The sequence below is a fragment of the Mustelus asterias genome, chromosome 1 (assembly GCF_964213995.1).
Source record: "Mustelus asterias chromosome 1, sMusAst1.hap1.1, whole genome shotgun sequence".
Taxonomy (NCBI): Eukaryota; Metazoa; Chordata; class Chondrichthyes; order Carcharhiniformes; family Triakidae; genus Mustelus; species Mustelus asterias.
This window is the reverse complement of record NC_135801.1, coordinates 149,581,856-149,598,330: the sequence shown is the minus strand read 5'-3', so window position 1 is coordinate 149,598,330 and position 16,475 is coordinate 149,581,856. Positions and strand designations below refer to the sequence as shown.

Genomic DNA, 16,475 nt, shown 5'->3' with positions numbered 1-16,475 from the left:
GGGTCTGCTCTCTAAGTCCAAGCTTTCCTTTTCACAGGGTCCTGGGGGGTTACAGAATTGTCCATCGGAAGTTGAAACTTCCTGGACAATTTCCCATAGAGATTTTGCATCAGAACTCCCAAGGGATCCTGCATGTTTCCACCAGAGAATTCTGGCTTCCCATCATTGGAGACCAGAAGACCTGAGCCGTGGTGGTTGATATGTCATCATGACTTTATCACTTTAAAATTTTCATTATTAAGAAGGTCGTAATAATTTTACAAAATGTGGCGACCTTTTTTGTTTTTGAGAAATATAGGGGGCGATTCTCCCAGCCCGCTGCGCTGTTCTGGTAGTGCTGCGGGCCAGGAGACCTTTTCTGTGATAGACGGTCTGGTTTCACTTCAGGCTGTAGTACAGGTGGCACCTCAAACTAGTGTTACATCCCTTATCTTCAAATGCAAAGGAACCAATGCTGATTTTAAGCACGGGCTATGCTCACCTGTTCATTCACCAATATAGCCTTCAATGTACAACTGACTAGACATTTGCATGCACTGCTTATCTATCACATCTGGAGGCACAATGGTTAGCACTGCTGCCTCACAGCGCCAAGGACCTGGGTTCGATTCTCGGCTTGGGTCACTGTGTGGAGTTTGCACGTTCTCTATGTGCCTGCATGGGTTTCCTCCAGGTTCTCCGGTTTCCCCCCACAGTCCAAAGATGTGCAGGTTAGGTGAACTAGCCATGCTAAATTCTCCCTCAGTGTACCCGAACAGGCGCCGGTGTGGCGCGACTAGGGGATTTTCACAATAACTTCATTGCAGTGTGAATGTAAGCCTACTTGTGACTAATAAATAAACTTTATATTGAGAGTACGAGTACAGATAGTGTCTAAAAAATAGGAAAATTACAAGCTTTTACCTGACCTTACACTTTGTGGGATATTATGTGTAAATTGGCCACAGCTTATCCCTGCATCACAACAATGACTACACTTCAGGAGTATCTCGTTGGCAGTAAGGGCTTTGGAATGACCAGAGGTCATCAAAAGCACTAGATACAAACACAAGTTCTACCTTTCCTCTGAAAACCCAAGCTGGAATTCTCCCAGGCCCCCGCTGTTTGATAGCACGCCGGGGGAGAATATGGAGGAAGGCCCAGAAATCAGTTTCATACTAATCTAAGCTTACAGTGGGATCTCCTGCTGGTGTCCTCCATGACAGAGCGAAAAACCTGCCAGAGGCTGGCATGAACTTTACTTGCATCTCATTAGTGGCAAGCAAATGACGACCCGACCTGCCCCATGCCAGATTCTCCATGATGCCATTGGGAAAGCACGCCGGCATTAAACATGTTTGGCCTGTAGATGTCGGGACTCACCTGAGCAATGTCTGGGGTTGCCTCAAGAGTTCAGGATGGAGGCTGCTGGCCACCCTGAAACACTATGGCAGGAGGTCGGGATGCATCTGCAGGTGGACCTTCCAGGTTCAACGCCCTGGAGGGGGTCCATTTTCCAGCCTCAAAATGTTCCTGGAGATCCATCATCGTTCTCAGGAGATCCATCTTCATTCTCAGGAGTTCAATCTCCCAGTCTCAGAAAGTTCCCAGAGGTACACTGTCATTTTCAGGAGGCTCACCTTCTTTCTTCAATAGTGGGTCAGTGAAGTTGGGTGACTTTTCAATATGTCACCCGGATAGGATGACAGACTATGTGCGATCCAGGTTTGCCCTGTCACTCAATACAGCATAAAACACGGGGTGCACAATTAATGAGTTCAGGGCCAGAGGAGTTGGCATGTTTTCCCATCGACCTCTGCAGCAGGGAGCACTCCACGTTCCTGCCCCACCATGGGACTTAGTCTCAAAATGGGAGAATTCCGCCTCCAATACAAGGCAGGTCACCATTCTATAGTGGTTACAGAGCGTACAGCAAATATCACACTTTACATTCAATTCTCTTCATTGCTTCTTACTTAAATTCAATGCCCAACCTTCATTTGATCATTAATACCATAGAGCAGTTGAAGCAAATAATTTGTACTGAAAAGGTGCAAAGTGCATTTCACATATTTCAACCCATAAATAGTGATTGTAAATTTGTGTTTTTTCTTAAATTCTTAAATAGCTCTGTTTAGAGGCATTGCTAAAAACAAGAAAATTTCTCTTTTAATGGCAAGGAATTATGTTAAATACAGGAAGCGAGACATTTAAAAATGATGCATCATATTTCTGGAACATTGATCTGCAGCAGGATAATGTCAAGTTGAAACAAATTCAACCATTTCCTTTATTATAAGCAGATAAGGCACGTACCAGCATCCTCGGAATCCTTTTTAAGTGTAGCCTGAAGGAAACTTAGGACATCAGCATTTCCTGAGAGCTTGTAGTAATGGAGTGCATCATGACCCAGCGCGTCTACTAACTTCAAGTTGGCACCCCGCTTGACTAACATTTCAACTGCATTTCCACTACCATTCTCACAGGCCAACATTACAGCAGTCCTAGGGCAGGGTAAAGAAACAAGAACATTGTGAATCACTCAGAAATGATATGACCGCACCATATAATTAACATTATTAGTTTTAGTGACAATGATGAGTCTCAGAAACACTTGTTGTGCATTATACCATCTATTGTGAGGAATGCATTTTTTTTTAAAGGCACAAAGGTAAATTATTAAGGTCCACAATTGTAATACTGAGCTGGACATGGTAAAAGCAGACAGCATAACCAAGGACGCCACGCACCCCGTGCATACTCTCTTCCACCTTCTTCCGTCGGGAAAAAGATACAAAAGTCTGAGGTCACGTACCAACCGGCTCAAGAACAGCTTCTTCCCTGTTGCCATCAGACTTTTGAATGGACCTACCTTGCATTAAGTTGATATTTCATTACACCCTAGCTATGACTGTAACACTGCATTCTACACTCTCTCCTTTTCTTCTCTATGAATGGTATGCTTTTTATAGCACGCAAAAAACAATACTTTTCACTGTATGCTAGTATATGTGACAATAATAAATCAAATCAAAATGCTGATGAGATAAATCAGGAGATTAAGGGCCTAAACTTCCTTGGAGTGGCAATCAAAATCAGATTGCCGCTTAGCTCTCAGTGACTTACTCAAAATCCTGCCTTGACCAACCTTCTGACTCAGGCCAGGCGAGATCCAGGAAATGCAGTGCGTCCCAGGACCTAGTGCCGAGTGCAGCTCAGTCAATATAGCAATCACTGCTATATTGCAGGTAAAGCAGGTAAGTTGAAGGTCCAGTGAGAAGTGGTGGGGTTCGGGAGGGTGGTGTGGAAGAGGGGAGTGGGCAAGAGAAGTGCCTGGCTGGAGGACGAGGGTTGAGAATCCCAAGGATTGGGGAGTTCTTGTCTGAGGTGAGTGGAGGGAGATCTCGGAGGTGTCAGGGGATGGGTGGAAGAAAATGCCTGGGGGTGGACTGGAGAAATCCAGTGGGGATTGATTTGGGTCTGTGCCATAGTTACCCAGAAGTTAGGAAAGGTTTTAATTTTCTGGGTAACTATTGATCAAACCCAGTCAGACTCATCTGAAGTTTGTGATTTAAAATTGCATTTTCGGATCGTTCCCGGTGCCGGGCAATAGCACGTCCAGTCAATCACTGTGCAAACTTTACTTGGGAACTTCCAAAGGGAATTCTGAAACTGAGCTTTGAAAACATGGGAGCTGTAAGGCAGAGCAGGAAAGATGTCTGGAATGGGGATGGAGCAAAGGAACTGCTATGGTGGAACCTATTTTTCTGACGTAAAAACCCACCAATCGCTGCTCAATCGGTGATGGAAGTTTGAGACCACAATGATGTCCATGGTGATTGCCTGAAATAGGTCACAGACTCTTTGCATGTGCTAATGAACGGTGCACTATTCGTTTTACGAACTTACTCCAAAATTTAGCAGAACTGACAGAAGTGATGCACTAGTCATGTTCCTCCTAATTGGCCACTTCCATCATCAATTTCGTATTAAGGATAGAATGCAGGCTTCCAAGGCAGGCAGTTCAATCAAAGGGTCAACAGCTTTGGAGCCTCATCAGTCCCACCAGCAGAGCATGACACGGCTAAGACAGATTGGAGACTGTGAGGGAACTTCAACATGGAGGTGGGGTGAAGGCAATCAAATGAAAAGGGGCCAAGGTGAGATCAAGCTATTGAGTTGGATGATCAGCTATGATCAAAATGAATGGTGAAGCAGGCTCGAAGAGCTGAATGGCTTCCTCCTGCTCCTATTTTCTATGTTTCCATGTGCATCATGGGCCAATATAGAAAGTCTCCCGAAACCAGTTGGGACATCAGGGAGGAAGAAGGGGATTACCTCTCCACAGCTTGGAAGCAGTTGTGATAATGACTTTTCATCCATCCAGTCCCGTCATTGGGGCATCAAGCCTTTGGCTCTGATGATAAACCCCCATATCTCTAACTTCAATACAGTGAGGATGAAGGGTGGAGGAAGAGTTTGTGGTATGACATATTCAGAGTTTACACAGTCAAGGGGGAAAATAGCCCAACAGCTCCTACAGTTGTATTCATAAACAGAGGCTGCGAAGAAAGACGGCAATAGAAAGGAGGGGACTGAGGGCTAGCTGTTCCACTAGTTGAACAACAACTTTTCTCTTCTACGCTTTCCAGGAATAAAAAGATGCAAAGATCTGCTTCCATAAGCAATGGACAAGCGTTGAATCAATACGGCCTTTATAGCAAGTTAAATCTTCAAGAGCAAACAGATGCTGAACATGAAAAGGAGAAATAGTTTCTGCGATGTATATTCAGTGATGGATAAAATGTAAAAATTCCTCCAACGAAAAACATGATGAGGTTAAAAATGCCAATAGGTGAAAGAATGCTTAGGATGGAGTTTTAAAAAGTGGGAAATGTGGTAACGGTTAGATCAGTTGGTTACCTTTATACTACAGGGTTACAGTTACTTTCTTCCTAAACAGACAACATTAAAATGTTCTTATTGCAAGAGCAACATGGTGGCATGGTTGGTGCTTCAAAACACTACAGAAATGAGAGATCCAACATACTCTGCAGCAAGTTTCCAAAATTCAAAAGGATAGCACCAAGCTGGTGTAAACAGAGAATTCTAAAGTGCCCCTTAGCACTCAATAGAGGATAACAATAGAAGACTGAGGATATCTCATCACCTATCCTCTCAGGTGTGCAAAGGGAAAGTTGTGAGGAAAGATTACTTTCTTCTTTTCGAAAAAGCAAAAGCACAATTCCTCTATCCTCATTTTTTTTGTTCATTCATGGGAGGTGGGGGTTGCTGGCTAAGCTACCATTTATTGCCCATTCCTAACTGCCCGTGAAAAGGCAGTGGTGAGCTGCCTTCATGAACTTCACCTTCAACAACCAGTTCTTCATCCAGACACACGGAACAGCCACGGGGACCAAATTCGCACCTCAATATGCTGCAACCACTTCATGAACTGCTGCAGTCCATGTGGTGTGGAAACACCCACAGTGCTATTGGAGAGGGACTTCCAGGATTTTGATCCAGCGACAGTGAAGCAACATCCCCAAACAACCAGGAGACTCGCTGCATGGCCCCAAACTGTAGTTCATTCCTTCCTTTTCAAGCACTCGTCTGCTCTATAAGTATATAGTTTCTCCAGACTCCAAATCATCTCCCTCCCATCCTTGCTTCCATTCCTTATTTGCTGTGTTTCTTGGAATTTCCTTCTAGAAAATACTGTGTCTGACAAAAGCAAGTTAATATTACAGTAATCAGTTAATATTTAACCTCTTGCTTTATTGTAACCCTGTTATTGCTGCACCAACATCCAGGTGGCATTACATAAAAGCAGCAAAAGCCTGGTTTAAGCCACATGTAGCTCAATCCTGTCTTGAATTCCAGGCAATAAAGCTCTAGTTGTTTATTCCTTATCAGCTGGCATGCCTCATGTGAATTTTGGAAAGTTTAAAGATTGACTGTAACGCAATTGTGCACTGGTGAATAAGTTCCAAATCAGAAAGCCAGGATTCCTTCAGCTGAGCAATCTGAAGTAGTTTATGGTGGCCCCCAATGCTCCATGGCAAAGCTGCTATTTGTGTCATGAAGGCAAGAAAGTTGCATAGCCCTAATCTAATCCACCTTTGCAAATTCACTTGGAATCCAGGGAAAGGTTACCCAACCAAAAGCATCAAATTTACTCCATGAGGACATCTCCACATCATTAATACATGGGGACATGGCTTCAAATCACATCATGGCTGCTGGTGGAACTTAAATTCAATTAATAATAACTGGAATTAGTAGTATAATTGGTATTATCTGCAGCTGTGATCATGAACTTATCACTGACTGTGGTAAAAACCCATCTGGTTTATTAAATTTTTAAAGTTTATTTATTAGTGTCACAAGTAGACTCACATTAACACTGTAATGAAGTTACTGTGAAAATCCCATAGTCGTCACACTCTGGCGCCTGTTTGGGTACACTGAGGGAGAATTTAACATGGCCAATGCACCTAACCAGCACATCTTTCGGACTGTGGGAGGAAACCGGAGCACCTGGAGGAAATACACGCAGACACGGGGTGAACATGCAGACCCCACAGACCCAAGCCGGGAACTGAACCGGGGTCCCTGGCACTGTGAGGCAGCAGTGCTAACCACTTCCTTCAGGGAAGGAAATCTGCCTTTTTTACCTGGTCTGGTCTACACGTGATTCCAGACCCCACAGCAATGTGGTTGATTCTTAGCTGCCCTCCGAAATTGCTGACCAAGCCATTCAGCTCAAGGGCAACTAGGGATGGGCAAAAAGTGCTGGCCTTGCAGCCCACATCTCATAAAATAATACATTTTTTAAAAAAAAGTTGAATTTTAAGCTTACAAGAATGATAAGCAAATCTTAATAAAATTTGCCAATCTATTCATAATTACAAACAGCGTACAATTTCTCATTACAGCATATCGCAAATTAATTATGGGTCTGTAACTGAAACGGTCAGATCTCGTCTTCTACAACTACCTCTTTTCTTCGTCATTAAAATAATGCCCAATATAAATTTACAAGGTTAACATTTCAAAAAGGTATTGTTTTCCATGAATAGATGCTTGCTGTATATCACTCCATTGTTAGGTCAGAGGGAAAAAAAAACTAATGCTTTTGAATAGTTGGCACAAAATACAGAAGAATCTGATATCTCTGATTCTACATCACATCTTGTGCTAACCTCAGATATTTAATATTTCAAATTCCTCCTGGGACTAGGATGAAAAGAAAAATCACAAAGAATAGGCAGCATTAAAAGCAGCAGCCTGGAACCCCAGGGTAGGAGATATATTTAGTTAGCAAGGCCTGTCAGAACAAATCCAATAAAGATATTACGTTAAGAGGAAATGTACATTTAATAGCTGGAATATGGACTTTTCTTGCCAAACTGCTCACATTCTTTTCTTTTATTTGTTCATATTTTTAGTCTGTTTTTATTGCAGCTTGTTCCTATCTTCCAACTTGCAGCCTGGACAAATTATTCTTGTACTTTTATGTCACAATCCTTTTCAATTTCTAAGCTTCGGCCCTCCAGTTCTATTTTGTTTACATTCATCTGTAAACCTCTGGTCGCAATTACATGGCAGCTGATGTTCCTACTCACAAGTCTCCTCTCCTCTTAGCCAGTACTTTTTTGAGAAGGTATTGACTAAGAGGACCCGTGTTCGGTTCCCGGCTTGGGTCTGCGTGGAGTCTGCACGTTCTCCCCGTGTCCATGTATGTGTCCACGGGTGGTCCGATTTTCTCCCCCAGTCCGAAAGGCGTGCTGGTTAGGTACATTGGCCATGCTAAATTCTCCCTCAGTGTACCCGAACAGGCGCCGGAGTGTGGTGACTAGGGGATTTTCACAGTAACTTCATTGCAGTGTTAATGTAAGTCTACCAAATAACCTATTCGCGAAATTAGATATTAATGCCGAGAGCAGATTGTGAAGTAGCAGATTTCCTTCACTAAAGAATATTCGTGAGCCAGATGGGTGTTTATGAAAATCCATTATTGATGCTACCTTTTTTCTTCCAGATTAATTTAATTAATTGAATTTAAATTTACCACTTGCTGTGCTGAGATTTGATCAGGAGTACAGGCCTTGGATCGCTGGTCCATGTAATATCATACCCAAGTACATCAAATGCTAGCAAGTTCCACATTCTAACAACTCTTAACAAATAAATTTGTCTCAAATTCGTTATTAGATTTGTTAATGATTATTATGTTTTTACTCATGGACACTAGTTCCAGCTGCACTCATGAAAAATTGACCAGTTTCAGCAGTCACCAACAAAATCAAGAAAAATTATGACCTGTATCATTAATTCACCAGGCGACTGAGGCAGCCCTGATATAAATTACACAAGTGAATGTCGACACCTTCATTGTGGGTAGCTTGTTCCTACATGATGCACAAGATTATGCGGGGGTGGGGGATTAACTGGAGGGTGAGTGGGAGCAGAGGGAAGCACTGGGCAATAGGAGGGACTGACTGGGGAAACTCATTTATGTCAGCAATTATTTTGTTTACTTGCTCATGATTCCTATGCAGACACGATGGGCCAGATGGCCTCCTTCTGCACCATAACAATTCTGTGAGCTTGCTGGTGACAGGCATTGCATCTCTGGTAATGTAGAAGAAAATGCCTACCAAAAAGAAAATCAGGTGCACCTGATTTATGCATCAGCACCGCAACTAGGCAGGGCTTCCTCCAATGCCGCATTGTAACATATAAATGCATCAATGGACTTGAATAATCTTGAAACAGAACAGACTTCCATTCATGCTGCAACTGTACCATTTAAAAATTGGTTCTAAGCAACTCGATTAATTTCTCTAGCGATCTAACTTCTCCAAATTTCACCCTTAAATTTTGTCTAAAGAATTTGGTCTTTATGTTTCCAATACATATGTACAAGTGGCCAATGGAAGATCAGAATGACCATGAAGCAGTACTGCACAATCCTTTTTATTTAGTTATTTAACTCTTGAATCAATACATCCCTCAGATTCACTGCTGGGATAAGATGATCCTGAAAAAAGAAAGCAGCACTGTCACAATATTCTACCATAGGTTACTACAGCATGACAGCTAGTATGAATTATTATACAATGATAATCACAATAATACCTGGTTGTATTAAAACATTCAAATTGCGCTATTTTAACTTTTTAGTTCTTGTGTGTAGTGGCATATTTAACTTACATATTTAAAACAGGGTAACAAAGCATTTTTAATGCATCTTATGGGAATGGCTGTTAATATCTATTTAGACAATCTTCATCATTGTTCACTCTTAGAAGCTACTCATTAAGTATTTGAAAAATATGGAATTTTCAGATTCTCCCTGCTTTATACAAAATACATGTAATCAAAATAGGCAAGTATGTTGCATGAGAGGTAGACCCCCCCCTGTCCTCACCCAGGCTGCTGTGGCTGTATGCCACTCTCCCCTGTAATATTATCTGGCAACGCAACACTCATTTAACGTCCTTCATTTCTTCTGTTACTGCTCCTGCTTCATTAAAGCAGAACTGGTTGAGGATGCCTTTTTAAACAGCAGCCATGACATATAAGCTGAATGGTTGAAATGAAGTGTCACTTGGCTGCCAGAATAAACTCAATCCTCTGAGTTATGAGTCACAGAAAGCCAATATGTATTGGCGTTCTAGTAATGGGATTAGAGACATCAATTCGACCTCACATGGTCACCAAATAGCCGGAAAAATATCAATCTCCACAGGGTTTAAAGGCAAGCATTAAGCCTGCTGTTAGTTACCAGAAATATAGGGCAGAATGTTATGATTTTGTTTTTAACTAAGTGTCAACACGGGTGGAAAAACAGCATGTGTAGCATGCAGGCTCCACTGCCGATTTTTCCTGTCATACATTTTTTGACGCCTAGTTAAAAAATGCTGGAGGTGAGTTCCACGATGTCATGCTAGCAGGGTGGGCTCTGAATGAACCCGCTCCACCAGGAACCTCGGCCTAAAAAGGGTCAATCTGATCTAAAATAAAATTAAAAAGGATCTTCACCACGGACGTGGGAATTCCCCCCAACGCACGCGCAGCAGTGTCCAGAGACAGTGCCCGGGCGCATGACCCTCACCCCTCCTGGGGGCCTGTGCGCCTGGCGGGTTCTCCATTTGTCAGAACATGTTGCAAATCCCACCGGCAGGAACCCCATTCCATCACTTGTGTGCAGGGGGAGGGCTGGAGGGCACACACAATTGGAATGGGAAGCCCTGCCAACCTTAAAAGCCATTTGGGAACTTCCATTGGATTCTCCGCCCCCACCAAGCTTCCCGCCAGCCGAAAGCAGGGGCGGAGAATCCCAGCTATAAAAGAGACTTCAAAGTGATCTAACTAAACATTTCAAGATTATGAAGGAAAATTAGAAAGCTGATTCAGATATACATTAAACTATTTCAAATATCATTGCTATAAATTTGAAAATTAGCATATTAGGAGTGAGAAAAGGGAGCATGGACATATTTTCCAAAGGGCAATAGAGCTGTGACATGAGGTACCAGGGAACACCAATGAAGTTGATAGTATCATTGGGATGAAGAGGGGAAAGGATTGAGAAATGGTGAAAGCAGGCACATGAGGTTAATTTAAAAGGGAATTTGTGTGGAGGTTAAAAGACTTCTTTTGCACCAGAATGCATGCACACTTAGATTGCAATTTAGAAAAAAAAAGCCAAGCACACCTCAATACATTGATTTAGAAATGGATTCTTGCAAAGTTACTTACTTAGCTTGTTATAAACCAACTAATTTTATAAAATAACCAATTATAAAAACTACACACATCAAAAAACAAAGCTCTATGTTTAAGTCACAACAACTTAAATTTGCCTGCAATGTTGTGAAACAAGCACCCTCAATGTTTCATCACATGTCCTGGAAACACATTGATTTACTTGTTCAGTGGTTCATGACGTCAACAACACATACAGCCTATCACAAGCTCATATGTATACTTTCTCACAAACTGATGCATAACATTGACATTTTCAGAATGCAATTGTATTCTGTTACAAATATTCAGGCCTCGATTCACCTGAATCAGCATCAAGTGCCCACTTCAACGGGAAAACTGTTGGTGCTGGCACTCCTGTTAAGTGGGATTCTTGGGAAACAGCCTGGCTTTTCAGAGGTTGGAGCGTGGCACCTTTCCCAGGGCGAGATGTGGCAGTCCAGCCGCAAGACCCCCACCCTGAGGGAAGAATGCCGAGGTCAACTTCTTGCCCCAGCCAGAGTCCACTCAACATTCAGGACCTAGGAGGAACACTTCCTCTGCAGCCTAACAGCCATGGAGGGGCACATGGGCACTGGACCTATCTCCTTGACGCCTCTCGGGGTTGAACGCCAGGTCCATACAGATCATGGCCAGCACCAAAGCCTGTTCCTGTGTGGGAGGTGGGTGAATCACGGGAGGGCACTGAATGAGCGAATGACATTTAAACAAGCGGTTTTACATAATGGGCGGGAACCCAATTGCAGCCGGCCCGGTGAATCCCAAATGCATCCACTCCTGGCAGGAATCCCAGTTTAGCTGTGACGCCCCATTCAGTGGGCAATCAGGATTCCTGCTAGTGGCGAACAGGACTGGTGAATACCCCCCGCCCCCCATTAATTAACTGGAGGATGAGGATGGGACAAAGAGCCATACAAATCTAGCTAAATCTCTAAAACAGCACAATTATGATTTTTTTAAAAAATTACAGACATTTTGAATTGATGCACCTTATTACCTGCCATTCTTGTCTCTTGCATCAATATCTGCTCCCTGATCCATCAGGTAATGACACACCTCAGCATGGTTGTTGTGTGCAGCTTGGATGAGTGGTGTAAAACCTTCCTAGAATTCCAAATAAATGCAGGGTGGCAGAGAAAAAAAATAAATCACATATTACCTCTCTGTACTGATAAGATCATTAATATTTAACATTTATTTGAAAAAACCCTCAGTCTGGCATCGAGGCCAATTGACTAGGATATTCCCAGATTCAATCACCAGTGTTACGCTGAACTAGTTAATTTCTGAGGGCTTCTTGGTGCCAAGCTCAGTCAAATGCTGCCTTGATTTTTAAGGCAGTTACTCTCACTGGTATTCAGCTATTACACCCACAACTGAAGTGAGATTGTTCAGAGTGTCTGACAAAATCTGAGCTGAGTGTTAATGAGCATGTTAGCATGAGTAGTGTCACCAGTAGGACTATTAATGACTTCTTCCATCAGTTAGTTGGTGACAGTGAAGAGGATGATAGAGTGATAATTGGTCGAGTTAAATTTGTGCTGCTTTACAGGGAGAGAGCAGGCCTGGGTATTCTCCTCATTGGTCAACCAGAAGTTAGTGTCACTGCGGGTTTGACAAAGAGAACATATAGCTCTGGTACACAGGCCTTCATCAATAGATACAGGATTTTGTCAGAGCCCATTGAGTCTCTGCGCAGTGATATAATCATAGAATCCTACAGTGCAGGAGGCGGCCATTCGGCCCATCGAGTCTGCACCAACCACAATCCCACCGAGGCCCTATCCCATACATTTACCCTAGCTAATCCCCCTGACACAAAGGGGCAATTTAGCATGGCCAATCCACCAAACCCACATATCTTTGGAGTGTGGGAGGAAACCGGAGCACCCGGAGGTTTTGATTTGATTTATTGTTGTCATATGTATTAACATAGTGAAAAGTATTGTTTCTTGTGCGCTGTACAGACAAAACATAGAGTTCATAGAGAAGGAAACGAGAGAGTGCAGAATGTAGTGTTACAGTCATAGCTAGGGTGTAGAGAAAGATCAACTTAATGCAAGGTAATTCCATTCAAATGTCTGACAGCAGCAGGGAAGAAGCTGTTCTTGAGTCGGTTGGTACGTGACCTCAGACTTTTATATTTTTTTCCCGAAGAAAGAAGGTGGAAGAGAGAATGTCCGGGGTGCGTGGGGTCCTTCATTATGCTGCTGCTTTGCTGAGGCAGTGGGAAGTGTAGACAGAGTTAGTAGAGACAGCGAGAATGTGCAAACTCCACACAGACAGTGACCCAAGCCAGGAATTGAACCCGGGTCCCTGGCGCTGTGAGGCAGCAGTGCTAACCACTGTGCCACCGTGCCACAGTCTACTCAATTGCATCCCCCGCAGCCCAATTTCATGCAAGATTAGCTTGACCATGCTAAATTGCCCCTTGGTCTCCAAAGATGTGTAGGTTAGGTGGATTGGCCATGATAAATGCGTAGGGTCACAGGGATAGAGCGGTGGGGGTTGCTCTTTTGGAGATTTGGTGCAGACTTGATGGGCCAAATGGCCTCCTTCTGCATTGTCAGGATTCTATGGTTTATGGGGAGAACAGAAAGCCCAGACATTGTTGAGCAGCTATGGGAAATAAACCAAACACACTTATGGACCTTTACAAATGCAAGAGAAAAATCTCAGTCTCGGGAAATTTCCAATGCTGGGGATGGGGGCTAGAAATTAGTAGTCAAACCCTTTCTTGTTCAATGGCTTTAACTTAAAAAGTAACTTCTCACATTACTAACAAGTGGCCCGGTGGCACCATGGTTAACACTCTCAGCACCGGGGACCCGGGCTCGATTCCCGTCTTAGTGGAGTCTGTGTGGAGTCTGCACGTTCTGTGTCTGCATGGGTTTCCTCCCGGTGTTCTGGTTTCCTCTCACAGTCTGAAAGACGTGCTGGTTAGATGCATTGGCCATACTAAATTCTCCCTCAGTGTACCTGAACAGGCGCCAGAGTGTGGCGACTGAGGTAATTTCACAGTAACTTCATTGCATTGTTAATGTAAGTCTACTTGCGACACTAGTAAATGAACTAAACTGACCTGTACATTCTCAATGCGTTCTGATTTCAATTCAGATTTCCAGCATCTACAGTTCTTTTTCTTTTCATGTCAACTGTATATCTTATTTTCTTTTAATATGAGTATCAATGATGGGATGTTGAATCTACTCTTTGTACTGCTGGATACACTATCACATTTGGTGATTGCAGGTTACCCAAGTTATTGCTCTTTAAAAACAAGTACAGTTTCTCTTAAGATTCAGTCATGTGCCATAGAAAATGAACACATTAGATGATACTACTGGACAATTAACCTTCAGGAATTCAGTGATCTCAAGTTTGGGTTGCTCTACCTGCCCATGACGAGATGAAACCTTAAAGTGCCATATTTATTTATTTTGAGATATTAATTTTCTTCTGAAATTCCTTCTAGATATAATAAAATATATCTAATACAAAGCAATCTTGCAAAGGCTTTTCGTTCAATCTTATGGGTTTGGTTTTGAGAAGCATAAAATTTCACTTGATTAAGAACACATCAGTTGAAAGTGGTGCAGGGATACATGATATCTCATGCTTTCCACCATAAAAGTAGAAGATTAATTGATCAGGAGATTCAAAAGCTGCTCAGTGCTCTGAAGGATTCACATGTTTAATCATGCTCACACAAATATATAGCTTTAGCACACCAAGAGTGACTGACAAACCATTGCATTTCTTAAAATCCACTAAAAAACTGGTAAGTGACACCTAATACAGACTTCCAAGGCTTATTAACCTAGGATCTAGCATCCACAACCAATTTTTAAGAGTTAATTTTTTTTTAAATGAAGGATAAGGCATTCTTAATTTTCTTATTCTCCAATGGTCTACCAGAGAGTTAGCCAGAGTAGACTCCCCACAAGGATTGATTCTCTTTGTCCTGTGATGAAGCACTTGACTTTGTTTAGTTGCACCCCACGACATGACGAAGATCAAGGTGACAGCAACGTGGAGGAAAACAGTGTTTTCTTACTCTATGGTATTCAGCAGATTTCAAGTTAGGGAATCTCTCTAGACAGCATCAGTATGGAGTCATACAGAAACAGAAATCCTAATAGCAATCCTACCAACTCGAGAGTAAAAAGTCGTAATTTTTGAATAATGTCTTGATTACATTAGTGACATAAATATAATCAGAGCTTTAAATAATTCATCCTGATAAATGAACAGCTGCTATATCCATATCAGGCATACAAAGGGTCATAAATAGAAGTACCGAATAATTTGACTGAAAACAGTTCTAAGGGGCATATAAATAGCATACTTTCTAAAGCAGGAAGGGCAAACTCAACAGAATAAAATTCCCCTTGGAGCTGAGGAAATAAAAAGCTTCTCGAAGTGAAGAGGAAAGCTTTCTCTCATTTAATGGTTTTCTGGAATCTACTTATCCATGCACAGGAAGTTCCTATAAATATTCCATAGTTACTCAAGGTGAACGCTCCATAGGGATGAATACTGAAAATGTCATTTTTTTCAGTGCATTTCAGGAACAGGCTAGTTTAGACACACCTTGGTTTGTATAAGATCTAAGCTTAGGAAAATCTAATGCACTGCGTGAAATGAGGCATTTCAATATTTACTCTGTTCCAGGTGATTTACATGGCGACCACATATGCATTTTACCTCAGAAAATCAATGCATGCTCTGAGCACCACAGTAACATCACAACTTGCATTTTTAAAAGCTTAACTGCAAAACATGTCAATTTATCCGTCACATACCCCATAAAGGATACTGACAAAAGTATTCTGAAATATACAAAAACATACCAACTATTTAAATTGAAACAGAACACCTCAATCATCTATAAGGACAGAACCAATCAAACTTTTTAATTTGAATTAATAAACCCTATTTAAAGGCATGCCTACACTGAATTACATTTTCTGGAAGCAACACACTGAAGGTTGCAGTGTTTAATATATTCTTTGGTTTTTTTTCTGAATAACTTTCCAGTGACTGTGGTTTTTTAAAAAAAAGATTACTGGATGCAACTTTTGCAAGGTCAACTTTGCACCCATTTGTAACTATTATAAACTGGCAAAGCATTGCAAGAAACTGGCAAGCACGAACAACTTTAAACAAGATTGTAAATGTCATTGGTAGAAAACAACTAGCCTGGATAGAAGAGTGGAGATGCACAAATATTATGGGGAATGTTGCTCAGTTGCCATAGAGAAGAAATTAAGGCAGACATTTTGCTCAACGTTCTCTTTGTAAATGAAATTAAAATAGGCTGAGTCTATAAAAGGTGTTGTGTGATTTAAGACTTGACCAATCAAATTGCCTTCTCAATCCTATCAGCACCTCTGTGTGTAACAGAATTCTTAAGACATATTGTTACGTATTCCCAGAGCAAAAGAACACCTGAAATGAATTAAACTATCTATTCATATTAGTGGACGTAATTTTCCTGGGGCAGACAGCACTGGAGGCCCATTGGTATAATGGCCCATGGCATTGACTTTAAAGCAAAGTAAAAGTAAAGTTTATTTATTTGTCACAAGTACACTTACATAAACACTGCAATGAAGTTACTGTGAATATCCCCTCGTCGCCACACTCCTGCACTGTTCGGGTCAATGCACCTAATCAGCACATCTTTTGAGCGTAGGAGGAAACAGTAGCACCCACGC

General features: G+C 42.0%; 1 protein-coding gene across 3 annotated transcripts in view; it reads right to left on the bottom strand.

Moving 5' to 3' along the window:
• Positions 1–16,475, bottom strand: part of rai14 (retinoic acid induced 14) — a 217,372-nt gene that overhangs the window by 43,389 nt on the left and 157,508 nt on the right. For all 3 annotated transcript variants that reach the window (XM_078220432.1, XM_078220442.1, XM_078220421.1), the window contains 2 exons: positions 11,753–11,859; positions 2,296–2,483 (listed from right to left, as the gene is read on the bottom strand). In XM_078220432.1, coding sequence (XP_078076558.1) covers positions 2,296–2,483; positions 11,753–11,859 — 295 coding nt within the window. The remainder of the gene's footprint in view (positions 1–2,295; positions 2,484–11,752; positions 11,860–16,475) is intronic.